We start from the raw sequence: 24,272 nt of genomic DNA, 5'->3' as shown, positions 1-24,272 counted from the left end.
CATGCAATCAGATCTCTGGCTCATTGAGTAGGCGTTGATGTCTTTCTTTCACATCCAAATTATGTCTCCTTTCGTATATGAGTCTGTTAGGGCTAGGTCATGTTGCAGGGATATGATTGGATGGATGAGGACATTCATATCATTGGTCAGTTAAATTAGGCTAGACCTTAAACGGCTTAGCGTGATTTCCTGTCTCCGATCCCACCTCGTCATTCCTCCCGCTCAACCTTCGCTTCTGAACAGCACGATAAACACATATTCGGGATCACTTATTCTACGGGAGTTTGGCCGTGGTTAGCTATGTCGGTGGGCGATATCTCCGGATTCCTCGACCTAGAAAGTTTCGATTGGACGCAGGACCTCTCAATATACTCCGCTCATCCGTCCGGCATTCAGAGAGATGATATCAATGATTGGCCTCCAGGTGATGCTGGATTGGAAAATGACATGGTCTTTGTGAACGATATGGAATTCTCAAGCACTACAATACCTAGTACTAATGAGATACTCCCCATGGACTCTCTGGATGTCTGTCCGGAAGCGTTACACTCCATCACTCATCAGAACGCACCTCACAATCAAGAAGCCATCGTGGAGCCAAATAACGAATTTTTGGACAGCCACACTCTAGATCTGAGAACGAACGGATATCGACCTCCTGTGCCGTGCGAGTACTGCAAAAAGCATCGCCTACAATGTTTGGTCATTCGTACTACAAAAGCAAACCCTAATCCAATCGCCGCATGTTCTAGTTGCGTTGCGTTATTTAGGAGTTGCAGTTTAGCAGAGAGAATCAAACGACATCCTTGTGACTTTGAAACACACCATCCAGTCGTCGGGGGTCTTCATGGTATAACCGAAGCGGATCTCGCCAGTGCTAGATCCTTGCAAATGTCTTCAGATCTAGTCAACAAGCCGGAAGATGCAAGTCAATGCCAGCAATCAGCAAAGCAATATTCTCTGCTTCCTAAAAGAACAAGCTCTCGCATGCGAGGCCAGACAAAGGCCTTGCGACAATGGTTTTTCGCCCATTCAGATCATCCTTACCCCACAGAGGAAGAAAAAAACGAGTTAGCACGCGAGTCCGGTCTTACAAGGACGCAAACACAAAACTGGTTTATCAACGCGAGAAGGCGACAAAGGATCGCTGATAAAAGTCGCAAGTCTACTATTCACCGGTCCGGCTCGCCGATGCCTCAATCAGTCTTGTCAGGTTTGACCCCTTTTCAACGATGGCGCAGCTCACCTCCTGAAGATGACCATGCACCCCTCGAGTTGATCAAACAGGCAGCAATCTCACAGCCAAAGATATCCTATATTTCTTCGTCCAGTCCAAATACTGATCGACAGAAAATTTCCAACTCATATGACAGCCATTCTTCTTCTACTTTCGCATCCTCGATCGCGTACTCGGATTCATCAGAGTCTATCTCATCTGTTGACACTTTCTTATCCGCGGACAGTCACGAAGTAATAAGACCCGGTTCGACTCCTAGTAAGATCCCGACAAGAACGAAATTTTCCGATCGGTCCGCTTCTCCGAGGTATCAGTGTACCTTCTGTACGAGTTCCTTCAAAAGAAAGTCTGACTGGAGTCGGCATGAGGTATCTATTCACATTCAACTTGATACGTGGGTCTGCGAGCCGCAGAATGCTACAGTGTGGAAATTTGGCTCTATCAACCAGCAGTGCAATTACTGTGGGGTTGACCTTCCCTCAGAAGAACACATCGCTTCACACGATTTCGAATCGTGCTTTGAACGACCACTTGGAGAGAGGATGTTTGCTCGCAAAGATCACTTATGGCAGCACTTGAAGAAGTTCCACAGCTGCGATAGTTGGGCTGGTCAAAGTCTCCACCTTCGTCGTACTCGCCGAACAACTCTTAACAGTCGGTGCGGCTTTTGCGCCGAAACATTCACCACATGGAACCAACGTACGGATCATTTAGTGCGTCATTTCAAGGAAGGCTCTCAAATGAATCAATGGATGGGAGATTGGGGATTTGATGCGGCTACGACGCAGTCATTGAAACGCGCTATACTGCCCTCTGCTCGATCTGACTACTTTGCGGATGCACAAAGCACGTTGGAATTTTGGTTCAAAGAATATATTGTCCAGTAATCGTATAACATATAGGGAAGGGGTTACTTTATATGTTGGATAACACGTTTGGGAAGTTCTTATAGCCACTCATACAGAAACCCCAAACTAACAAATATCCGACAACCAGTCGTCATTCAGCATCCGCGACCGCATCACATTCAATCTCCACAAGCATGTTTGGATCGCAGAACCCGGCGACAATCACCATCGTTGCCGCTGTACCAATACCACTCCCATTATCTCTCCCAAGAATATCTCTGAAAGCCTCCGAGACAGGAGAACAATCTTCCTGTCGCCGGACGAACATCCTAGTGCGCACAATACTTTCTGCACCTCTACCTCCTAATGCTTTGATGGCGTCAATAATTTTTCCGAATGTATAAAGGGCCTGTTTTCGTGCGTCGCCAGGGAAGAGAACTCCCGGTGCATTTGGGGATGAATCAGGATCAGCTGCTGTAGAGCCAGAAACGTAGATCAATTGGCCATGGCGAACTGCTCGATAATGGCCGATACTGAGCTCCCATGGGGAGTTAGTGCCATAGAATTGCTTTTGGATTGCAACAGACATTTGGATGTAGCGACTTCTGAAGATTTTGAATTGGTAAAGCTTTCGTATCTCAGCACCTGGCAGGAAAATCGGACTCCAAGATTGGGTACAAGCAAATGCAAAAGTATGCTGTCATCTTCCAATTCTATGAATTGATAAGATAGAAAATAGAGGAGGGAGAGATTTCCATTCTATGACTCATTCCACAACTCCACATGCAACCATATTGTAACTTCTCAGGGTTAGGGTTGTGTAGATAGATGTGTCAGATAATCTGGATTTCCAACAAGGTATAGAATCCATAGGCCATCCTCAAACATATAAAACTTCACCTGGTGCACCTCAAACTCGACTTGAAACGTCATGGCTGTATTCCTTGGAACAGTGAGAACCCCAAGTCTGTTAGTTGTTACACATCTTGGCAAACATATCTATATAAACCTGGCTTTGGAACCTGATGTACGGGCAGAAGGGAGACAGACACAATCTTGCTAGTCACTTCTTATTTTACCATTCTTGTAAACAATTTTTCAGGGTTGGACTGGAGTTAACCCACCAATCCGACAAGATGTGCGCCCTCCCATTACAGCTCGCGGCTTAGATGAGAAGCAGCGTCAAATCACAACATATATCAAGCTCTGAGTTCTATTGGTTCTGAGTTTGCGTGTGTTAAATGATTACTGGGAGAGAACAATATTTCTCTACGATAAACTCCCAATGTCTGCTAATCGAAGGCCCGTCCTCTTCCAAGAGAGTACCATTTCGAAGAGGCCAGCACATCTTAATCCGAGCAGAGTGAAAGAGTTTCACGGCCGTCTTCCAAATTATGCACCAACCAGACTCATAGATCTACCTGGCTTGGCTCGAGAACTCAACGTGAAGAATGTACTGGTTAAAGACGAGAGTAGTCGGTTTGGTCTTCCGTCGTTCAAGATACTGGGAGCGTCATGGGGCACCTTCACCGCGATACGATCAGTATTGAATCTTCCGGAAGACTCTAGCCTTGAATATGTGTCAAAAGAGGCGGCAAAATGCAATTTGAAGCTTTTTGCTGCTACAGATGGTAATCATGGACGAGCAGTGGCACGCATGGCCCAACTGCTATCATTACAAGCATGCGTCTATGTCCCATTAAACATAGAAAACCATGCGAAGCAGTTGATATGCAATGAAGGAGCTCGAATAATTATATATGACGGTGATTACGACGGTGCAGTACAAGCAGCTGCGAAAGCAGCCAAGGCTACCACAAATGGAGTTCTCATTCAAGATACCTCTTTCCCGGGGTATGAGAATATTCCAGCTGCTATCACACAAGGTTATTCAACAATATTTGAAGAGATTGACCACGACTTGCAACTTCTCGGACTGAGCGGCAGCGTCGTCGTAAGCCCAGTAGGCGTCGGGTCGCTAGCCCATGCGTGTGTACAGCATTATAAGACATCAAGTACAACTGATGCGACAAAAGTTGTCACCGTGGAGCCAGACACAGCTGCTTGCTTCTACAAGAGCTTCCAAACTAAGAATGCAGAAAAGATATCAACCTCAAACACCATTATGACTGGAATGAACTGTGGGACGGTGTCTCATGCCGCATGGCAAGATCTAATTCACCTTGTTGACGCGAGTTTGACAGTTTCAGATTATGAAGTTCACCGAGCTGTTCAATATCTAAGGTTCCACGGTGTATCTTCCGGCCCATGCGGTGCCACTGGAGTGGCAGCGTTGCGACGTCTAAATCTGGAGGACCGGGCAAAGCTTGGGCTCAATCTTGAATCGGTAATTGTCCTTTTGAATACCGAGGGCGAGCGTCCATATAACTTTCCCCTCGATGTTTCAACCGATGATCCCGTAGAATTGACTCGTTTACTGACCCGAATCGAGTCAACCAATCCTACTCTGTCGTCTTCTAAAGGTACTGGCGAAACCCAGATAGCGAATTTCATTGAAGCCTGGTTACAGCACAGGGATATAGAAACCCGCCGTTTTGAATCGACCCCGGGTCGTCCTTCAGTTGTTGGAATTGCCTCAGGGCGAGGGGGAGGCTCGAACCTGATGCTTAATGGTCATATGGATACTGTCGGCCTATCGAGTTATTCCTTAAGGCCATTAAGCGGTGATCTCGTTATTAGAGATGGTCGAGAAGTAATAACCGGCAGGGGGTGCCTTGACATGAAATCTGGGCTGGCCGCCGCCATGACCGCCCTCTTAAAGGCTTCCAGATTGACTCTGAAGGGAAGCGTCATTTTGGCCGCTGTCGCTGACGAGGAAGATCGGTCTAAGGGTACCGAGGAGGTTCTTGCCGCCGGACTGCGTGTTGATGGAGCTATTGTGATGGAATGCACGATGTTGCCACTCGGCGCACTCGGTACAGGGCACAAAGGGTTTTTATGGCTGGAGATAGAAGTGCTCGGCCATGCCGCTCATGGGTCAGATACCGCAAATGGAGTGGACGCCATCCTCAATACTGGTTTGTTGTTAAAGGCGTTACGCGGCTACAGCAAAACACTTCCATCTGATGAGTTTCTTGGGCCAGCATCGCTCCACTGTGGGATAATCAAAGGGGGTCTAGAGCTTTCCACGTATCCGGAGACCTGCAGTCTTCAAATCGAGTTTCGCACTGTGCCTGGACAAAGCGTTGAATCTATAACCATAGACATAGATCGCTTGTTGGCAGAAATTGCAGAGAAAGAGCCACAGTTCAGATTTAACAGGCCTCGCGTGGCTTTCTCTCGGCCGGCTTACAAGCTGGATAGTGGGCACCCCTTCGAGCGCTTAGCCGTAAAAGCAGCCCAAACCGCCTGTGAGGAAATCGTGACCCCTACAGGACTCGCATTCTGGTGCGATGCAGCGTTACTCGCTGCAAATGGGATTCCCACAGTTGTCTTTGGTCCGATCGGCCAAGGGGCTCACGGTGCTGAGGAGTGGGTGGATGTGGAGAGTATTCGTAAGACCGAAAAGATGATTAATTCACTGGTGGCTGAGTTTTGTGGATAACCTCATCGGTATTGGTTCCTTGAGATGTTGAAATACGGAGTAGGAAAATGCACGGAAATCAATTAGATTAAAAGACAACAAAAATACTCTAAGCCGGTAGAGGGAATTACAAGCGGGAGCGCGATAATGGCGTGATTTTCTCTTTACTTTTTTTTTGCCTCCAGAGAGAAGAGGGTGTAACCTTTTGTCGGTGATCCACTTCTTATCTTTCTATAGTACGAACTCTGGAGATGTCTCGCCATGGCTCTTTTTCTCTTGTGATATGCTCAGCGTTCCATCTTTGCTTCTCAGAGATTGAAACGACATCTACCAGCTGCCATAATGGCAGAGTTCGGCGATGTCAAGAACTTGGCGTACGGGGGAACGTCAACCGTTGCGTCGCATCATGTCTACAACGAAGATGTGCGGTTTGTCGATGATCATGAACGGAAAGATCTGGCGCGGGGGTTGAAGCAGAGACATGTGCAGATGATTGCGATTGCCGGAGCTATTGTACGACACCCTCATCAATTTGTAAACATCTAGAAATCCTAACATATCTGTGTGCTTCCAGGGAACAGGTCTTTTCCTTGGCCTAGGTGGCTCGATCGCAACGGGAGGACCATTGGGGGCTCTTTTGGGCTATCTCTTCGTCGGCGCTATCGTGTGTGCCATTCAGTTTGCCTTGGGAGAAGTTACCGCGCTCTTTCCTGTCACCGGATCCTTTGTACGCCATTCGGAGATTCTTGTGGACCCAGCTATGGCCTTTGCTATCGGATGGAATGTCGTGTATGGGAATTTCTTGTCCGTTCCTAGCGAAATCTCAGCCGGCGTTGTTCTCATCCAGTATTGGAACGACACCATCAATCCAGCCGTGTGGGTTACGATACTTATCGTGCTCTCAATCTTGGTGGCAATTATTTTTATTGGCGTATACGGTGAGGTAGAGTTTTTCTTCGCCATTCTCAAGATCCTGCTCGTTGTCGGTATCGTGATCATGGGGCTCGTCATTGATTTGGGCGGTGTTCCTGGTAAGCCCAGACTAGGCTTTCACTTTTGGAAAACACCGGGTCCGTTCGTCGAATACATTGCCCAAGGTTCATGGGGACGGTTCTTGGGCTTCTGGGCTGTCATGTCAAACGCTGTTTACTCATTTGCAGGTGTCGAGTCCCTGGCCATGGCCGCTGCCGAAACCAGGAATCCGCGCCACAATATTCCCAAAGCCTGCAAGCGTGTATTCGCTCGGGTCACCATATTTTACATCCTTGCTATTCTAGTCGTTGGAATGCTAGTATCCAGTGATGATGAGCGACTCAGTAATGAATCGGGAACAGCCGCGCAGAGTCCCTTTGTCATTGCAGCTAGCGACGCTGGAATCAAAGCAATCCCATCCATTGTCAATGCAGTGGTATTGACATCTGCGTGGTCTGCGTCAAACCAAGCTATTCTTGCGGGAACACGTACCTTGTATGGCCTTGCACTCAAGGGACATGCCCCAAAATTCTTCCTTCGGACTACGCGATACGGAATCCCCTATATGTGTGTGGCCGTGCAGATGGCCTTCTCGTTTTTGGCCTACATGTGCGTGTCTAACGACGCTCTAACGGTCTTCTTCTGGCTGGTCGATTTGACTGCAGCTGGTGTGCTGATCAGTTGGATTACGGTCGCTTTAAACCATATACGTCTGATCCAAGCACTGAAAAAGCAGGGTTACCCCCTTCATGCCTTGCCCTGGCACAACTCATGGACACGTAAGTTTTGAACAACCTTGTATTCTGATGGTTATTGCCGTGGTGGATATTGACAGTTGGCATTGATTCTAGCTTATGGATCGTGGTTCGCACTTGTATCGTGCATAATTATCCTCTTGACAGGAGGTTTTGCAGTATTCACCTCCGGAAACTGGGAACCTTCTAGTTTTGTGTCAAGCTATTTGTGAGTCTACCTTGTCCTCATGCTGTCATGCACTTGTGTTGACTCCTAACATAGGGACATACCGTTGGTACTTGTGGTTTTTGCTGGCTACAAGTTGATCCGGCGAACAAAATATGTCTCTTTGAGCGATATCCCCATTGCTCAAGCTTTAGATGAAGCACAAAATGATCCGGAAAATGTCCCGATACTTAAGGAGGTTTGGTGGAAACGATGGAATTTTTTATGGTGATGCTCCAATGGTGTCAGATTTAAAGACCATCAAATCAAACTTACAAAGGATCTTACTATGTCTAAGGCAAACCGTTCCATTCCAAACCTGTCTAGGGACCTGCCGAGTACGAATATATATTCTTCCCAGGTGTAAATATCCACCCTACCTTGCTTGAAGCCTCGTGTCCGATCAAACACGCTGGGAGTTTTACGGAGACCGAAAGCCCAATGGCACCTAACGCAGTCAACAACTCGCAACAGGCCACCCACCACTGTCTTCACGTGTTAGCAGTCGGACAAATGTGAGAAGTCAAGTTTGCGAGTAATCAAGTTCTAGCGAGACTTTCTAATGTATCAAATATCTTCAACTTCTCCTTGTATTTCATCGAACCACGGCTCATATGCATGTGTATCAATAGGCCATGAAATGTGCACATCTATTGGCGCCATTGATACGCATATACAATCTGGAAGTTGCATGTAAATCTAGCATTTCCTTTCCTGTCTTATTCCTAGTGTGAAAGTTGACAGACATGGGGCACTAGGTGCATCCGAACTACGTGCCTACATCGAAGCATGCTTAGATTCCAGGTTCCTACAGATAAACAAGGGAAACGCCTCTGCCCAATTCAGGCGTAGATATGTACCGGTACGTACTGTGTACCCACGGTCTGATACTACTCTCCAATCGAGACTATCGCCGTTCGCAGCTTCGGAAAACGTCAAATATAACCTTGAGTCTCAAACGGTGTTAGTCTTAAGCCTCACAGTCACACTAGTCGAGGTATACTTAAGCAACCCAATTGTTTTCACCAATCAACCACACAACTGCATCCAGTCATCATGTACGTATTCTCCTCAAGTGCCAAGATCTCGTTGTTCGTTCGATTAGAGCTAGGTCCCTGAATTTACCAAGGCTCAAAAGCTCCATTCATGTAGATCCTTCACCTTTCTACGGCTAATCTCATCCTTTCTGCTAATAAAAGCATTCATCCTTTAGAAAATCACCGACGAGTTGTCATGAAGAATTTAGTCCCCATTCTTCTCCAGCTGCTCTTCGTTGCCGCCGTCATAAATGCGCAGACACAATCTTTAGGGTATGCCCCTTCTACATCGAACGATTAAAAAAAATGAGAATGCTAATTAATGGTACTATAAGATTCTCATGCCCTCTGCGGGATGGGCTTGCGCATATCTCAGCAGAAAAATCAGATGAGCTCAATCAAGCCATATTATCTGTCTACAACAGTTTCAATCAAAATTCCACATTATCAATAACGAACGCTGCATTTTCATCAGCTGCGGATTTTTTTCCTTCCTCTGTAAGCGCCTCTTTGTATTGTTCAAGATATGGTGGTATCAATACACAGTCGCTCCCTGTTTGGCTATCAGCCGTTCCAACCCCCTATGTCAATGATGTTATTCACGAACAACTGGTATACCAATCAATCATTAGCTCCTTCGTGGCTGATGCCGTTTTCATCATAACCTCTGCAAATTTGAGGATCTCGAGTGGCACAGTCACCAGTGTACCCCAGAGTGCATTGGCGACACAGTCTTCAACACAGCAACCTACAAGTAGAGCTTCTATTGCATCCGCAATCCCAACAACAACGCTGAGCCAGACTCATTCGTCAGGAGGTGGTGCCCAGATAGCAACATCTTGTCTGAGCAGTATTATGATAGTGGCTTTCTCCGCGTTCATGTTTCTGTTAGACCTTGAAAAGTGAATAAGCAAATGGCCTCTTGCTTGACTGGTGCACATATTGAGCATTCTATCTTGATTCAAGTCATGAGTTCTTTACTTTCGACAGACAGGAGGAAGAGAGCTCAGGACGCTCCGATGGGATTAACTTCTGCTTGTATTATAGTGAGTTGCAATAATATGATTTTAATTAGTAGTAATCGTAAGAATCACATAGGCTGTCGGATATTTCTCTTAATATTTACACATACAGAGATTATCAGTACTAGTCACCATTAGTACTTCCAGCCACCCCAGTTACTGGTCTAGCTGCCATACACTCTGCGTGTGGCCGGTGTAGCACCCGGGAAGAAGGAATTCGGAACAGTCGGGATCGCAATAGACGTGGTAATTCCTAATCCAGCATTGAGCTGCCCAGGCATTGTTGGAGCGGAGTATCCTGGAGGGGCGGCCGTGACTGTGGAAGTGACAGTTCCATACTTTGTGTGCTGTGTTCCTCCATGGAGACAATAACCCGAGCCCCAAGCATCAGCACACTTGTAGTACTCGGTATTGCCTGACTCAGTCCACATGTTGAAGTTCTCAATATTTATATTGGTGCAGGGGTTTGTCGAAGGGCACAAGATATACAGTGGAGGTCGCTGAGCGCCATTTGCACATGTTCCTTTCCAGTTGTTGAATGTGATGGAGTTGTAGAGAATGCCGTCTCCGCCTGCCGAGGTCTGGTCGGACCAGTATGAATTAAGGTAAAGCGAGTATGCGTTCTGGTGGCCAATGAAGTTTTGGAGTGTGACCTGACTGACTGTGTGGCAATGGTAAATTAGTGATCCTGTGTTGGAGCACCTAGGTATAGCGATACACAAAACCACTATGTGATATGCTTACCTTCTCCTGATCCGCCATTACTCCTTTTGTGAAAGTTAGACTTGTATTTACAGAAATATATTGAAGAGGAGACTCACTTGAACATGAACATCTGATTAGAATTCACAGTATAAATATTATTGTAGAGAACCTTGGAGATATCTTTGATCCTATTGTTAGTTCTTCCTTTTATTCCTTGTGGTTTAGACTAACTTACTGGTATCAGCGCCCAATGAGCCCATACCACAACCGCCAGACCAGTTGCAGTAGATATTTTCGACCTGAATGTGGTTCGACGGGTTTTTCACGGTTACACATTCGTCCTTGTTGGTGACTTCTACATCATGCACCCAGATGTCAAATCCCCACAAGTCTATACCATCAAGGCCACCTCTGTTTCCGCCTCGAATGATCATATTGTATACTTCGCCTTGATTGCAAGTGTCAAGAGTTAAGTGAAAGGCCGGTGAGTCGACAAGTGCGATGTCATGAATCGCGAAGTTTGTCACTAATATATATTAGCTAAAGCTTTTCCTGGAGATTTTTATTCACTTACCATCATGAAGACGTAAAAGACGCGGACCGTACTGTCCTTGCTCGTGGAATTGATACCCGTATCCTTGGATCGCACCAGTACCGCGGGAAGAATAAATTTCAAAGTCGGTACTGTGTTCAATGTAAATCATATTTCCTCCTGCAGTACCAGTGCGGACAATGGTTCCCTCCAAGTTAATGGCCCACGCATTACCTCCGTTCAATGTTACCCAGGTTTCCATAGCAAAAGTTCCCAGTGGAATATTAACCACACCACCCGAAGCACAAGCCTTGAAGGCTGCAAGAATGGCTGGGCCAGCGTCGGTCTTGCCATCAGCTACTGCTCCGTATTTGGTAATGTCACAGACCTTTGTTGCCCATTTTTGGGCGGTTGAAGTTAAAGGGCCGACTGGGTAAGCAGACGTATCTGCCAGTTGGCCGAGTGCAACGGAGAAACAACTCAACGCGAGAATGACACTTGGGATATGCATCGTGTTTTACTGCTTATTTGTAGCAAACAATCCGGAGAAAGAGGCGGACACTATCTGGGTATTTCCGAGCTCATCTGAAGCGTCAGAACTCCAGGGTAACTTTTTTTTTTCTTTTAACTTCGGTTGGTGTATAGTTTGATAGTAGTTATACTTATTGGCGACATTGTATCTCGGTTAAATTAACCTGACACAGGAGGTTTTTTTCTCCGTCTTGGCTTCTGCTAATTATTGTCAGTATTCTTGAAAAAGGGGAGAAAATAGATTTATACGACCAGTAAATATAGCCCAGCCCTATGTTGACGGCGCCCCTGTAGCATAAGAAATCAACTTACATCGCAGATTGATATACACAATTTCATGCGGCCGGCTTCAAATGGCTTATCCATGCAACAAATGGCGAGAAAACTAATCATGCCGCACGGGATTCAAGGATTCGGTATGAGACATTGAAACTTGCTGGAGACTCCGATTGATGGGCTTGTTTATAATTGCGGAGTATCGTTCCCTCCCCTCTTGGCGAATAATATGTTTCAACAGACATCAGTCATTCATGAATCTAAGCTTAAGACCACAACTAAGCTTTTGGCTCCGGAGGCTCTAACCTCATTCATGGGAAATTCAAGGCGCATTATTGTTGATGTTTCACCGAAGCATATCTCCTACACCACAGCGGATTCTATATGTTGATAGAGAGTGGTGATTCTTTTGTATGGAGCATCTTTATAGAATTCTCGCCAGTACAAGGTTAGACCTACAACATTCTTTACCTGTGCTTAAATTTACCCTTGGGCATCCAATTGCATTCGTATCGTACATCCGATCTGTCCGTATTAACAAATCTACAACTCTTTCAGCAACGTATTTCTAGTCACATGTTTCGTTTCTACGTACTAACGGCTTTGAAATGCTATCCAAGCATCCGTAGACTTGGTTTTCACGCACCTAGTTCACACGAAATTCAAGTATATCACGGAATGCGTCTACTTTCAGTAAATTGGAATCGCGCCACAAATGTCGAAACGAGCTCGAGATGATCCTATGAATATTCTTTGTTTTTAAACCCACACCGGAAGAATATGTGAAGAGCTGGAGTTTTTCAGGTCTATAAACTCCTAAATGTCATCTCTGAGCAGAAAGTCGTTTCTAGTTTCGGCGTCCACTGTACCTCCGCAGTTTTGGAGGTGGATCAGTTTGAGATTTAATATGTAGAACTCTTCCTAGGTAGAAGCTAGTTTTATATCATTGGCGAAAATGATCGATAGAAGAATTTCCACCGTCCGACAACCTTCGAGGTGCTATATACATTCGTTGGACAGCTCAATCTCGCTGTTTTGATCCTACAGGTAGAGAGCAAAGTTCCAATGATCTCGACGAATAATCAACTACGAAAACGCTTACGTACCTCCCCCTTGACTTCAAGTATCCTCTACGAAGAAAGGACATTAGGGTTGAGGGGGTACATGTGATATGGATTACCCCATTTGGCCACAACCTCGGCTCATCGCAATAACTGTTGAGTCCAAGTAAACTTGTTCCTCTTCGCATGAATTGCTGATTTCTAGCCTGCCCTTCATGAACCGCGAGGAAACAAAATCTAGCATAAATGCGTCTACACTGGCACGATTATCATGTCGTCAATTTTTCCTTATCGCTTCTACTCGAGAAGAGTGAAACTTCTTCTACGATTGCGCCCTGGGAGATTATTTTGGCTTCTTCTGGCAATTCTAAACGTCAAGTGTTTGCCCTTAGTATGGCATGTAAGTAATTAGCAGCGATGTGTTGTGATTTATGGTTCTCTCTTTGCTGTCTAAATATTCTGAATGAGTCGTCTTGTTAACCAAGCAATTTTCACATAGTATCGATTCTTCATTCCCATAATAGCAGCCGCCCTTCGTAAACCAATCACTCAGTCCATGGTCCAGCGCCAAAAAGATGAAGTACCTCTGGTGTTTCTACCGATTATTACCAAGACGAAAGTACCTATACTAGAGGGCGACTTTAATCTTCACAAGTCCAACAGCACTTACTTTACAGATCTGGACTCGAGTCGATCCATTCTTCTCTCATTTCTTGTCTTCCACGGAATGTCCAAAACCCACAAGGAGCTCGCGGCCGAAGGGAAGAATGGTGTGATGACAGTCATGCTGGGTTCTACTTATACACATTTTAAGAGAGAGATACCCACGGGTCATCCCTATGAAGTTTGGTCGCGAGTTTTGACCTGGGATCACAAATGGTTATACATTGTGACCCATTTCGTCCGCAAGGACAAAATCCTACCCCGAGCTTCCATCACCGAAATTATAAACAGTAGAACGACAGAAACGGCGAATGAAAAAGTTCTTCGCAAACATTGTGGGATGATAAAAGCCCTATCTCAGGGTGAACTTGAATCGTCGGTGTTTGCGACTTCAATCTCCAAGTGCGTATTCAAGAAGGGACGAATGACTGTTTCCCCAGAACGCGTGCTTTCTGCGTCGGAGCTGTTATCAAATACAACTTCCGATGCATCTCCAATAGATTTGACTGCACCACATGATAGCCTCCGTATGGAGGCAAACGAATTGCTGCAGAACAGAATAACAGCTCAAAGCAGCAACGGCGAACTTGCTGCAGAAATAGAGGAGCAAAGAGCTAAGGGAATGAGATTCACCTACCTCTTATCTGAATTAGAGGACTTGCAAGGCTGTTTGTTGAAGGATCAAGAGGTTTCGAATGGTGTCATTACATTAGGGACCTTCAGCGAACTTGGTCACAGTGTTTCTATTTGAAGGCGTTCGCATGATCAAGCTTCAGAGGTGTTAATAAGAATAGAACGGTTTGTTGCTTTTAGAAATATGAGTATCAATGCTAAGTCGAACAATAGACTATTCTATGAGTATCATTCATAAATATACTTAGGTATTTACGGAACCTGTTGATACCAATGCGCGAACTGTTGTTGAACAAGAGTTCTACTATTTCCCGAACAACTTCGATCTCAGGCCGCAACTCTCTGTCGATACATCAAATCTCTGGTGGTAAAAGTGAGATATAGTCAAGACTTCTGCTCCGAAGTATACACTTCAATTCTGGCAACGGATAAACTTTCCCAAAAAGTGAAACTTCCTGCACGATGGTGCTAAACGAGCGCACGGTGTCGCATTTTTCGTTCAACTCAGACAATCATTGCCCGTATTGAATGGTTACCGATGGTCTAGAGATACTTGTTGTTGCTCGAATATGCAAATACCAACGCCTTCATGAAGATATTGTGATGAGTTGACGGCAGGCACACCTTGAACAGGGTCTCGTCGCATTTACCGACCGCCCTGGAGGTCTCATCAGTGCGAGGACGTGAGAATTCCGGTGTGGTGGCCCTTTAGTGCATACTTTCACGAGAACCCTGATTGATGACGAGGTCTATCTGAGATTTTGCAAAACAGTAAAATCGCCAAAGCAACATTAGACGCTTTTGCTAGAGAATATCTGTCGATCCCCGATCCGTGGCGCTTTTGAAATCAGGGCCTGGCAGACGAAGGCTTTCCGATGAGATATCCCGGAGGACTCGTACGCGTCCCACAGGGAGATGATGATAGAAATCAAGCAACGGGCAAATGGACGAGTGCGTTTAATTCAAATTGCTAAATATAATAATTAATATCATGAATATTAAGTTTGGGATCCTTGCTATGCTAATCACAAAGCGGAAGAAACCCTGTTATCAACATATTAGGAAAATAGCACCGAAAAGACTTAGATACGTAGCAGATTAAGTAGTTAGCCATTTTTCTAACCTCTTAGTAAACGTCACACATCTATTATCCACATAGATGGTGTAGTAATGCGCTGCAATAGCCACGATTGGTCCGAGAATGAATCCCGAAATCCACCAAGTCAAGTGGAAAGATACTGGATCAGCACCCGCAGTGCCGGGATAAGGACTTCCACTTATTGTCAAATAGATCCAATTCCTTAACGGATCTCTCCATAAATGATAGATTGCCTGGTGAACCAGATATAAGGAAAAGGAGATTTTGCCCAAGTACTGGACAAAGCGAGTGTTCAACGGTTTCTGCAGCATCCGTGAATTGCTCACAGCGTAGACAAGTAGCGATGCACCAACGGACTTCCAGCACCAATGATAAACTTGCCAGTTGTCTTTCCATTTGTGAGAGTTCAATGCTTCCAGCCATTGATAGCCTGGAGTAAGGTGTCCGTCGTCCCCGAGGCAAAGAAGATGAATTCCCATCATGAAAGCGGCCGCAGTCAGTATGTTGGATGCGAGAGCCATCCGACTTGACGTGGCAAAACGTCGCCAGTAATTACGGGCAGGAAACCGATATAAAGGCAGCAACTTCTCGGAATCTTCGAAGTAATCATCGGTAACTTCGTTCATTTCATTCAGCGAGTGCATTTCATGCTCGGCTGTCCTATGATCTGCGAAGCCATTACTACCGACCGTCCTCTCCGCTAGCCAGAGTCCCCAGAGGAAGCCAAAGATATCCCAGATTCCATACCAGAGAAAATAGACTGCCAGAGTGGGCAATGTCCATAGTCTAAAATTTCGTTTCCAGCTCGCCAGGCCGATGATAAAAAGATAAATAACGCACGACCCCCGGTACTCAACCGGCATTGTCCACAATTGCCCATTGAAACCTCCATTGTATTCAAAGGCTATCATATTCATGCTGTCCATCATGTAAATTATTAACCACTTGAAGTGAGCCCATGGTGAAGTCCAGGGCTTGATCCCCCTTAGAACGCCTTCGTCAAAGGTCCAATTGTAAAGATTGAAAAAGAACAGCAGTTGACTAATAATCGAGATGACCAAGACGGGCAGGTAGATTCGAAAAATTCGTCGCATCACAGCAGAAGAGAGCCGATTGAAAAATGACGGCCCCCGTTGATGTGTCTGATTCTGCTGTTCTCTAGCTCTTATGAGATTGATAGAAATTGCATATCCTGAAATAACCATGAAAAGAGTCACCATCGCATGTGCCGAGAAGAGAATACGAATAGGAGGGAGCTGTATTAAACGCCTATTTTCTTCTGGTGGATCGGCCCAAAATGACTTGAATGGATGCCAAATATCGCCCATGAAAAAATGGTCAATGGCGACGATGGCGGCTGCAATGCCGCGGAGACCATCCAGCCATTTTGTTCGATCCATATTTAGGTTTTCCACAAAGTTTTGAGATCGCTGTTGGTGTTTTCACAAGATTTCCATGATATATCTCAGAATGAGTACGTAAATGCTGGTGGGAAAAATAGACAGTGGCGGTTCCAGCGCGCAGCTGAAAGTCTTGTCTTAGAGGAAAGTTAAGAGCGAGAAAAAAGTGCGGGAGTCGCCCTCTTATAAGCCGCCGCTGAATCCACCCCTTATTTATCAGGCAGTAATTACAGCTAATCGGTAATTCGTGCAGTACTTTGCTACGAACATGAAAGACAGACTGAACTTTCAACATTCGCTAATTCTTGTTATTGATTATTATTGCTATTGTCATGTAACAAAGAGTTTGCGCCAACCTGCTCTGCTACGGGTATTAGAACAAGCCTTAAGGAACTAGGGCTTGCTACTAGCTAATTGTCCATAGAATATTATTACGAAGATCTATAGATGCTAGATTAGACTTCTAGTTATCACAGGTCCATCGCTCTATCCGCTTTGGTACCCATCCACTGGTCGTCTTTAACGCAGTGAGCCTCCTTGGGTCTTTCGCAGTATAACCAGTCCCAAGGACAACACGGTCACTCATTTTACAAAGATCCTCATAAAAACTCCACTGAACACACTCGGGCCAAGCCAAACAAGCGTCCTCGCAATTATCCACTGACTCCCAACTCTTCAACCAGGAGTCCCTGGATTTGACTGAAGCGGGCACGTACATGTTCTCACCGGCTTTTGCTTCAGATGAAGTGATGGCATGGCTAGATGACCTGTTATCCCACCATTCTATGCGTCTTCCAATGACTGGGGCAATGAATGTGCGATATATATCACGATGCCGCATGAGACCATTCTATAATCCTAGTCAGATTCACGTTTCTTTCTTGGAAAATGTAAACGGGGATAGCCATACCTGAGCAAGGTCCCAAGCTTTCTCCATGTTATAGGACCTCGAGATATCTTTTGCGTGCATATGATGCATGCTAAATATAGGCTTGCACCAGTTTGCTTCTCCAAACCACGTGCTCCAGTAAGATTCTGGACTGAAACCAAAGGTAAACTGTTCTGCTTCATGAGTCTCGCCAAAAGTCACTCCATAGTCCTTCAAGACGTGGCCAAGAACGTGGTCACCACACCCATGCGCTTCGGTGAAATTCTCGTATTTCTCGATTATATTCTTATCGGCGCCAAATGACTTTTCCCAAGCACCTCGCGACAAAGCAAATCCAGCACCGCCATGAGCGAATATTTCGCCGTGCTTAATCGCTAAACTACCGACATACCAAGTATCCTGCCAGTCAAAAGTTGCAAGATGCTGCAACAAGTTTGGAAGGAAGATGAAAGCGTCATCTTCCATATATATGTACCATTTTGCATCAGGCTGGCTGTGTCCGGCATGATTGATAAGTGGTAAAAACTTGTATTTGTCCAATTTCCACCCACCAATTGGACCTGCAATATCGCCTTCGATCCATCCTTGCTTATCATCGAAATCTTCTTGAAGCAAATATGGTTGAAAATCAGGAGACTCTAGTACAGTTCGTGAACTGGTATTTGCAAGAACATCAACCAGTTGGTGTGAGCCGATCACGTCCGGGACGTCGGAATAGATAATTGTGTTCTCTGGTGCGATGCGTTCCGGCGCAAGGCTCGTTAACAGATGTATTGGTAGCCGTTTCCATACTAGTGAAGCGCCTGTCTTCAATAAAAGAGTGATTTCGCTTGTCTTTAGTGCTCCCTGGGAGGCATAATCAGGTGCTGGCGGTGTATACAAGGGAGCAGAAGAGGAATCAGATGGGGTATCAGACGATGCCTCGGGTTGGTGTTCTGATTTTGCGTAATATTCTTCGATTTGAATATTTCGTTGCGCCTGCAATTGTGCTTGCAGCGACTCGGATGTTGCTGATGGAACCTCTGCTTTATAATCATGTTGTTCTGTAGGAATATCGAAGTTGCTCACAGTCTCTTTGTGGAGACTCAGATAATAGAAAAAGAGGGTGGTGGTCAAAAGCATAAATCCCAATGGAATCTTGCGATTGTCTTTGTAGAATTTCCTGGGAAGCATTTTGATGATCTTCCTCCGGATTTATCAAACGAATGACAAGAAAGAATGAAAAGCTGTAAGTAATGAAAGTAGGAGATTCCTATCTTTTACCACTATCCATCTCAAGGTGTCTACCTCAACATGGCAAACAGGTCGAAGTCGATATTTGTCAAGTACAATGTAAGCAGTTGAGACGTTACAGGAACAGAATCCCACCCTGCCACTGATGTTCTGAACCAGGGGAGAAATGAGATGCGGCTCTACTTAGACCTTATGGTAAATTTGTATGCGGATTGGGTAATGCAATAAGTACAGCCCCGTAGTGGTCTCAGACTAGCAATACAAGCGCCATACCATAACCTTGAAAGACAGAGTCGGGATTGTTGGTCTCCACGGCTGAGCATGTGTCTCTTGACTCTCTTCCAAAACTTTTCAGCTATGAGGTTAGTCGAGCAAAGGTTCTGAAATTGTACCTACCATTCACTATTGTTCAAACGCAGCTAACAGCAGTAGACATCTCTCTGCATAAGTAATACTGGACTATGTTGGACACTTTCAGGCACGACCTTAAACTTTCATGTTTCCACTGAGGATCTGGAGCAGGTCCACTTGTGGGTTGTATTCCAAATTAATTCGGGCACTCCAAGTTTTCTTTCGGAATTTCGGATACATGATCCTAGTCATCAAGCGCAATCGCAGGCAAATAAGGAGAATCAGAGTATAATTCGACTACACACTTTTCGCCGGTGAGACATGCATGATTCTTGCGAGCCAGCTGAATGTGCGATTCAGTCAATAAGGACGAAGGGAGCCTCTAGCATCAATCCTCTCGTCGAAAGATTCCAGAGCGAATGAGGCTCTAACGGTAAGATACCCACTAACTCTGCATTTATGCATAAGTATTCAATCGAAACTTTCACCAGGAGAAATAGCCTACCAATGTAATCTTCGTGGCGTCGCACTTAATTCCTTGTGGCTTGAGGCCAAGTTTCATCTGATACAATTCATCACGGATCTGGCTCTGGAAATCTGCATGAATCATGAGCGCGTGAAAGTGAATTCACCGGCGTTGAAATTTTCTTACGTTGCGATACCCGAATTCCGGGCACGTACTCCATGCTTCTCTGCCAAATGGAGCAAGGCCAAGTCTGCTCATTTATTCTCCGGGCTGCCAAGTGGGCTGTGCAAAAACACCAAGGAAATGTCATCCATTTTTAGCGTCACCACTGCTGAGAAATAGGAGACAAAAAGGGGGTTGATTCCGTGTTGCCGACTTACTAGTTAAATCTCTTCCCGCTTAGCGTTCTCAGCCGGGACCAACAAATTCGCGATCTACTCCTCTGTCTCAGACATGTACGTTGTACGCATTTTCATTTATATCTTTTTACGAATGGGCCGGCCTTCGCGATACCACTAAACATTTGGTCTGCCCACTGTTTATTAAATGTTTAAACTGACTCATACTAGCCTTGGCGATGCTCGGAGGCAACGGCTGAAAACCAGTCTTCACTCTCCAACCTAGGTTAGATTGAATACAGCAAATGTAACTAGTGGTACGTATGAGGCAGTATGATAGTCTTCAATAGATGGACCGTTACGACTGTAGGCGGATAATACGGGGCCGCCTTATGGAGACTCAATTCTTAGTGGAAGCCTAACAGGGGGCCCATGAGAAAGAAAAATTGAATTACGGAGTACGCGCAATAATAAAAATTGAGAGAATGTTGGCATTCATAGTCCGTACACGGAGGATGTATAATTACTTTCGGATTTCCAATACGTAGAAGTACGTTCTCAGCAGAACTTCAGTCACTCGTTTCCTCGACGCTGTCGAGAGTCCATTCGTTTATATATCATAGCAAAAGATCAAAAGGAACATATTCCCGATAACCTGAGTAGCCTTGTAGGTGATCGACACCTACAATGATACTAGCAGACGATACCCAGTCCCGGCTACCTTCATTTCATTGCCGGGGTCCTTATGTTTCTCAGATCCGACAGTTTTTGAATTTCCTTGGTTGTCTGTTTATCATTCCTGTGTACTATTTTATCACGGGATGTACCAAATTTCCCTTGACACTTGATCTTATGATCAGTATCTTCGTGGCCGAGTATAACAGATGGGCAAATGAAAACCGAAGATCGAGGCTGTATGAGACGCCTCCTTCAACACCCACCGGAGATGTCGAGAAAGCACTCTTGAGTTTGCCAAATACTCCTCCTGGCGAGGTGACTAGATGTATGGCTGCCATTGTTGGTTATCGTGAAGATCCTGATCTGTTTTACCGTGCTTTGGAAAGCTATAAAGCAACAGATGGCCTCGAATTCACCTTGGTGGGAGTCGATGGAGACCAGGCTGCCGACATGGATATGGTTCGTGTCTTTCAGATGGTTTGTTGCTTCCCTTGCTCTGGTCTAAGAGCCTCGATCGTATTGAATTTACATCCCTAAAAATTTTCCTAGGTCTATCCAGAGGACTCTGCAGTAATCCACCTAAATGAACCGCTAGGTGAGATTGCCATGCGAACATACAACAAACTTGTCGACCCGGATATGTCCTCCAAAGAAGACATCGAATATTGTAACGAACTCACCATCGCACATTGCTGTCAACTTGCTCGAGAAATCTTGCGTGAGCACAATATCAGATTTGACAAGACTCAGCCCGGTGGCGGAATAAGTAAACTTTGCATCTACGAACCACACATGCACAAAAAGGCAATCATGTTTACCTCGTTCATTTTCTCAATTGTTATCGCCGAAGCTCTTGACATAGAGTTCATGTGGTCCTCGGACTCCGACACCATTGTACTCCCTGATTCATTACAAAAGACCATCGCAACTGTCGCGGGAGATGAAAATGCCGGAGGAGCCAGTTCCGGTTTGATTGTTCATAACGAGCACGATACTTTGTGGACCAAACTCGGTAGTGCAGTCTACTGGTGCGAGTTGTACTTGACAAGATCGACGTCAGCGTCATCAGGGACGAGTGATTGCCAGAGCGGTCCGAGTACTGTGTTCAGGATATCTGCATTGCCTGGGATACTGTACTGCTGGTATACGCAAAAGGTGATGGGCAAACGCATGGTAAGTCTCGAGTACAGGAATCTATTAGCCTTGATCCGCACACGGCATTAACTTCAAACGCAGATTGTGAACGAGGACCGCCATCTGACGACCAACCTTCTGCTCCGTGGATGGACTGTCACCTATGTTTCGGATACTTTGACTGCAACTGATACACCAACTACTTTGAGTCGATGGCTTCTTCAGCAGGTAAGTCTTATTAATTCGGCTGGTGATTTGACCAAGCAAATACACTAATACAAGACAGGTCCGCTGGGGTCGAGCAACCCATATAGAAACCTTTCAACAGCCCAAAGTCTATCTTTTGAATCACCCGGTATTCTTTTGGGCCGCCATGAAACGAGAAGTTGGTCCTTTAATCGTGTTCTTTTCAATTCTTTACTATCTGATTACCGGTCATGCCTTTGTTTACTTTTGCTGGTGGGACCTGTTCTTCCGTGCAGGCTATACCATTCTTTACAACTGGCTACGCAATCCTGATCGTGGTCCAACCAACGGATGGGCATGGATCGTACCTGCTCTGTTTTTCTACAATCTACCTCTTCCAGCTATTCAGGTGTGGAGTATGGCCACTGTGCTCGAAGGTGGATGGGGTACTACTATGCGCTCGAACGGCGAGATGTCGAAGCAAAACCAAAGCCAGCTATGGAAACGATGGCATGATCTTGGGTTTTTCGTCTTGTGGATGGGCGTGCTAGGGGGTACGTCTACAAGAATCGCCGGAAGTCTACTTGCTTGGAGCGATGTTATGATTTTTAGATTCATTTGGGTGGGATTATTATTCCCATCAGCTGTTACGTTCTACGGATTAATCCTGAAGTGATCGATCCAGTTGCATTAAACTAATAGATTTAGTTCATCCTGATGTCATTTCACGATTTATAGTTACCCAACCAAGATAATTTTGAACGTACAAACCAATCTTATATAATAATAGATCACAATGAAGAGACGACCTATGGCGACGTGGAAAAATAAGAATCGAAACAGAATTGCCGTAGCAGAATCTGTAAATATGTCTATCCAGATATATGGCCCCGTGAACGAATTGACCAGAAAATATCGAACTATAAACTTTCAACTTTGTCACGCAGTAAGGAATTCTATGTGATAAAGAACCGGTGTCCTGAAACGTCCCTAATTCGAATTTTCGAGTTCAGCAGCGAACACCTATGCAAAATGCAGTCGGCTCATCTGGATGGATGGTTAGCTATTTGAGTGCACACGTGGATCGGGAATCAGCTTTTAGGCCAACCAGGTATTTTCCAGCGGACTTAGGCAGTTCTTCCAACCTTGATGACCTCGGAATTGCGAGCTCAAGATCTTCCATGATTGGACTGGATCTAGCCATGGAGGGCTTGGAATATTTCAATTAATGGATCAGCCTAGGTATCAAGGTAGCTCAGGACCGATCAATACCTAGTGGATATATAGATCGCAGTGGACCCTACAGTCATCCATGGCTACGTACCTAGGTACCTAATCTAGCTAGGTAGCCATCATTGGAAACCCAGAATATAGACGACCTTGGAGCACGAACGGTATATTTCAACGTCATCTCTTCCCACAATGTCACTTCATGGGTGCTGGGGTGTTCTGTCAAGATACGATCTGCTCTCTTCGGCGACATTAAGCTGACAAGGTTGTCAGGCGCTGACTTGTAACTAGATATACCTTCGACCTAAACTAGATAAAGCAAGCATATGCATAGCAAACACTGACGGATCCAAATTCCACAATAGTTAGTGAATACAGGATGTAGTCAGAGGCACCAAGCCTGAAGGGCTCCAATACGCTATTTGTCCTGCATTACATAGAATGTGGTCATGGTCTCATGTCGAGAGGAAAAGCTGTATCAGCTGCAAAAACCCCTCTAGCCCATACGTTATGCCTTGAACGTTTGCTTTCTGTCGTTGTAGTCATACTCCTCCAACAGCGATGACCCATCCCTCTTAGACACCGGATTTCCCACGCGTCCATTCTCGGTGTAGTTTCGTGAATCTCTTCCCGTAGTAGTGATTTACCAAGAGTACTTCTCACGTTAGCGCCCAAAGTAACTGAATGCCTCGCTAGTGACATCTCCAGATAGCTGACGAAGGACTGACGAATCGAAATGTGGCCGAACCGGGAGGGCAGGTGGGTTATCGTGAGCAAAATCCGGTGAGTATCTGTTGGTTTAACTACGTCCTGATAACACGAAGCACAGGATTACGCAGTATGGTTATTCCAAAGAGCCCATGAGCCCGACAATATCGATGTTATTCGAATATTATGACTGGTTCTCAAAAATAGGAAGCAGAAGGATAATTACATGCAAGTAAAGGGGATATCCCCAGTGTGCTGAGTAGGTGAAACGGAATAACTAATATTCCGGTGCTGATACTCAACACCTGGGGATTTCCGTGCACACAGTATCAATTGGTGGCAGGTGGTAAACGATGAGAAAGCTCGTCGACGTGATTGTTGTTGTAGACGTGTCTTTCAAAGCTCTCCTGGTCAGTCGCTCCAACGATGAGAAGTCTTCACCGGCATTTCGACTTGGAAAGTTCTCAGTTTCGGCTAGATCATGAAATCCCGCTTACTGACGTCCCTCACCCCGGGAAGGTGATTTTCCACGAGGGACA

At 45.5% G+C, this 24,272-nt stretch overlaps 9 protein-coding genes across 9 annotated transcripts; 5 read left to right on the top strand and 4 right to left on the bottom strand.

Moving 5' to 3' along the window:
• Positions 1 to 300: 300 nt before the first annotated feature.
• Positions 301 to 2,124, top strand: TSTA_022330 (homeobox and C2H2 transcription factor, putative; the record flags this gene model as incomplete). Its single annotated transcript, XM_002484368.1, has 2 exons — positions 301 to 1,544; positions 1,581 to 2,124. 2 exons carry the CDS (start codon positions 301 to 303, stop codon positions 2,122 to 2,124), a joined length of 1,788 nt encoding a protein of 595 aa, XP_002484413.1.
• A 112-nt stretch (positions 2,125 to 2,236) lies between these two features.
• On the bottom strand, positions 2,237 to 3,018 carry TSTA_022320 (YjgH family protein; the record flags this gene model as incomplete). The annotated part of the gene is made up of 2 exons (XM_002484367.1): positions 2,237 to 2,782; positions 2,986 to 3,018. The coding sequence occupies 2 exons, from the start codon at positions 3,016 to 3,018 to the stop codon at positions 2,237 to 2,239; spliced, it is 579 nt and encodes a 192-aa protein (XP_002484412.1).
• A 352-nt stretch (positions 3,019 to 3,370) lies between these two features.
• Positions 3,371 to 5,650, top strand: TSTA_022310 (diaminopropionate ammonia-lyase, putative; the record flags this gene model as incomplete). The annotated part of the gene is made up of 1 exon (XM_002484366.1): positions 3,371 to 5,650. The coding sequence occupies one exon, from the start codon at positions 3,371 to 3,373 to the stop codon at positions 5,648 to 5,650; it is 2,280 nt and encodes a 759-aa protein (XP_002484411.1).
• A 321-nt stretch (positions 5,651 to 5,971) lies between these two features.
• On the top strand, positions 5,972 to 7,793 carry TSTA_022300 (arginine permease, putative; the record flags this gene model as incomplete). The annotated part of the gene is made up of 4 exons (XM_002484365.1): positions 5,972 to 6,142; positions 6,204 to 7,380; positions 7,453 to 7,564; positions 7,619 to 7,793. 4 exons carry the CDS (start codon positions 5,972 to 5,974, stop codon positions 7,791 to 7,793), a joined length of 1,635 nt encoding a protein of 544 aa, XP_002484410.1.
• Positions 7,794 to 9,676: 1,883 nt separating this feature from the next.
• TSTA_022290 (extracellular rhamnogalacturonase, putative) lies at positions 9,677 to 11,484 on the bottom strand. The gene is made up of 5 exons (XM_002484364.1): positions 10,900 to 11,484; positions 10,561 to 10,851; positions 10,442 to 10,505; positions 10,365 to 10,387; positions 9,677 to 10,281 (listed from the first exon to the last, which is right to left on the bottom strand). The coding sequence occupies exons 1-5, from the start codon at positions 11,366 to 11,368 to the stop codon at positions 9,785 to 9,787; spliced, it is 1,344 nt and encodes a 447-aa protein (XP_002484409.1). The 5' UTR covers positions 11,369 to 11,484; the 3' UTR covers positions 9,677 to 9,784.
• Positions 11,485 to 12,996: 1,512 nt separating this feature from the next.
• On the top strand, positions 12,997 to 14,392 carry TSTA_022280 (uncharacterized protein; the record flags this gene model as incomplete). Its single annotated transcript, XM_002484363.1, has 3 exons — positions 12,997 to 13,125; positions 13,225 to 14,127; positions 14,270 to 14,392. 3 exons carry the CDS (start codon positions 12,997 to 12,999, stop codon positions 14,390 to 14,392), a joined length of 1,155 nt encoding a protein of 384 aa, XP_002484408.1.
• Positions 14,393 to 15,046: 654 nt separating this feature from the next.
• Positions 15,047 to 16,520, bottom strand: TSTA_022270 (uncharacterized protein; the record flags this gene model as incomplete). Its single annotated transcript, XM_002484362.1, has 2 exons — positions 15,047 to 15,065; positions 15,145 to 16,520. The coding sequence occupies 2 exons, from the start codon at positions 16,518 to 16,520 to the stop codon at positions 15,047 to 15,049; spliced, it is 1,395 nt and encodes a 464-aa protein (XP_002484407.1).
• A 373-nt stretch (positions 16,521 to 16,893) lies between these two features.
• TSTA_022260 (uncharacterized protein) lies at positions 16,894 to 18,747 on the bottom strand. Its single transcript, XM_002484361.1, has 2 exons — positions 17,431 to 18,747; positions 16,894 to 17,370 (listed from the first exon to the last, which is right to left on the bottom strand). Exons 1-2 carry the CDS (start codon positions 18,580 to 18,582, stop codon positions 16,984 to 16,986), a joined length of 1,539 nt encoding a protein of 512 aa, XP_002484406.1. The 5' UTR covers positions 18,583 to 18,747; the 3' UTR covers positions 16,894 to 16,983.
• A 1,554-nt stretch (positions 18,748 to 20,301) lies between these two features.
• Positions 20,302 to 22,576, top strand: TSTA_022250 (hyaluronan synthase, putative). The gene is made up of 4 exons (XM_002484360.1): positions 20,302 to 20,952; positions 21,025 to 21,648; positions 21,712 to 21,837; positions 21,896 to 22,576. The coding sequence occupies exons 1-4, from the start codon at positions 20,485 to 20,487 to the stop codon at positions 22,469 to 22,471; spliced, it is 1,794 nt and encodes a 597-aa protein (XP_002484405.1). The 5' UTR covers positions 20,302 to 20,484; the 3' UTR covers positions 22,472 to 22,576.
• The last annotated feature ends 1,696 nt before the right edge of the window (positions 22,577 to 24,272 follow it).

The sequence above is a fragment of the Talaromyces stipitatus genome, genomic scaffold (assembly GCF_000003125.1).
Source record: "Talaromyces stipitatus ATCC 10500 scf_1105507295549 genomic scaffold, whole genome shotgun sequence".
Taxonomy (NCBI): Eukaryota; Fungi; Ascomycota; class Eurotiomycetes; order Eurotiales; family Trichocomaceae; genus Talaromyces; species Talaromyces stipitatus.
Note: the sequence above shows the minus strand (reverse complement) of the source record. Positions and strands in the feature narration are given on the sequence as shown.

Excerpts from the sequence above, each read along its gene's own strand:
- TSTA_022290 (XM_002484364.1), bottom strand. The coding sequence starts at position 11,368 with ATGCATATCCCAAGTGTCATTCTCGCGTTGAGTTGTTTCTCCGTTGCA. Across the intron at positions 10,506-10,560 it reads CTCATTGGGCGCTGATACCA|ATATCTCCAAGGTTCTCTAC; the intron begins GTAAGTTAGTCT and ends ATAGGATCAAAG. Across the intron at positions 10,282-10,364 it reads TAATGGCGGATCAGGAGAAG|TCAGTCAGGTCACACTCCAA; the intron begins GTAAGCATATCA and ends ATTGCCACACAG.
- TSTA_022260 (XM_002484361.1), bottom strand. The coding sequence starts at position 18,582 with ATGCTTCCCAGGAAATTCTACAAAGACAATCGCAAGATTCCATTGGGA. Across the intron at positions 17,371-17,430 it reads AAGCTTGGGACCTTGCTCAG|AATGGTCTCATGCGGCATCG; the intron begins GTATGGCTATCC and ends CTAGGATTATAG.
- TSTA_022250 (XM_002484360.1), top strand. The coding sequence starts at position 20,485 with ATGATACTAGCAGACGATACCCAGTCCCGGCTACCTTCATTTCATTGC. Across the intron at positions 20,953-21,024 it reads TGGTTCGTGTCTTTCAGATG|GTCTATCCAGAGGACTCTGC; the intron begins GTTTGTTGCTTC and ends AAATTTTCCTAG. Across the intron at positions 21,649-21,711 it reads AGGTGATGGGCAAACGCATG|ATTGTGAACGAGGACCGCCA; the intron begins GTAAGTCTCGAG and ends CTTCAAACGCAG.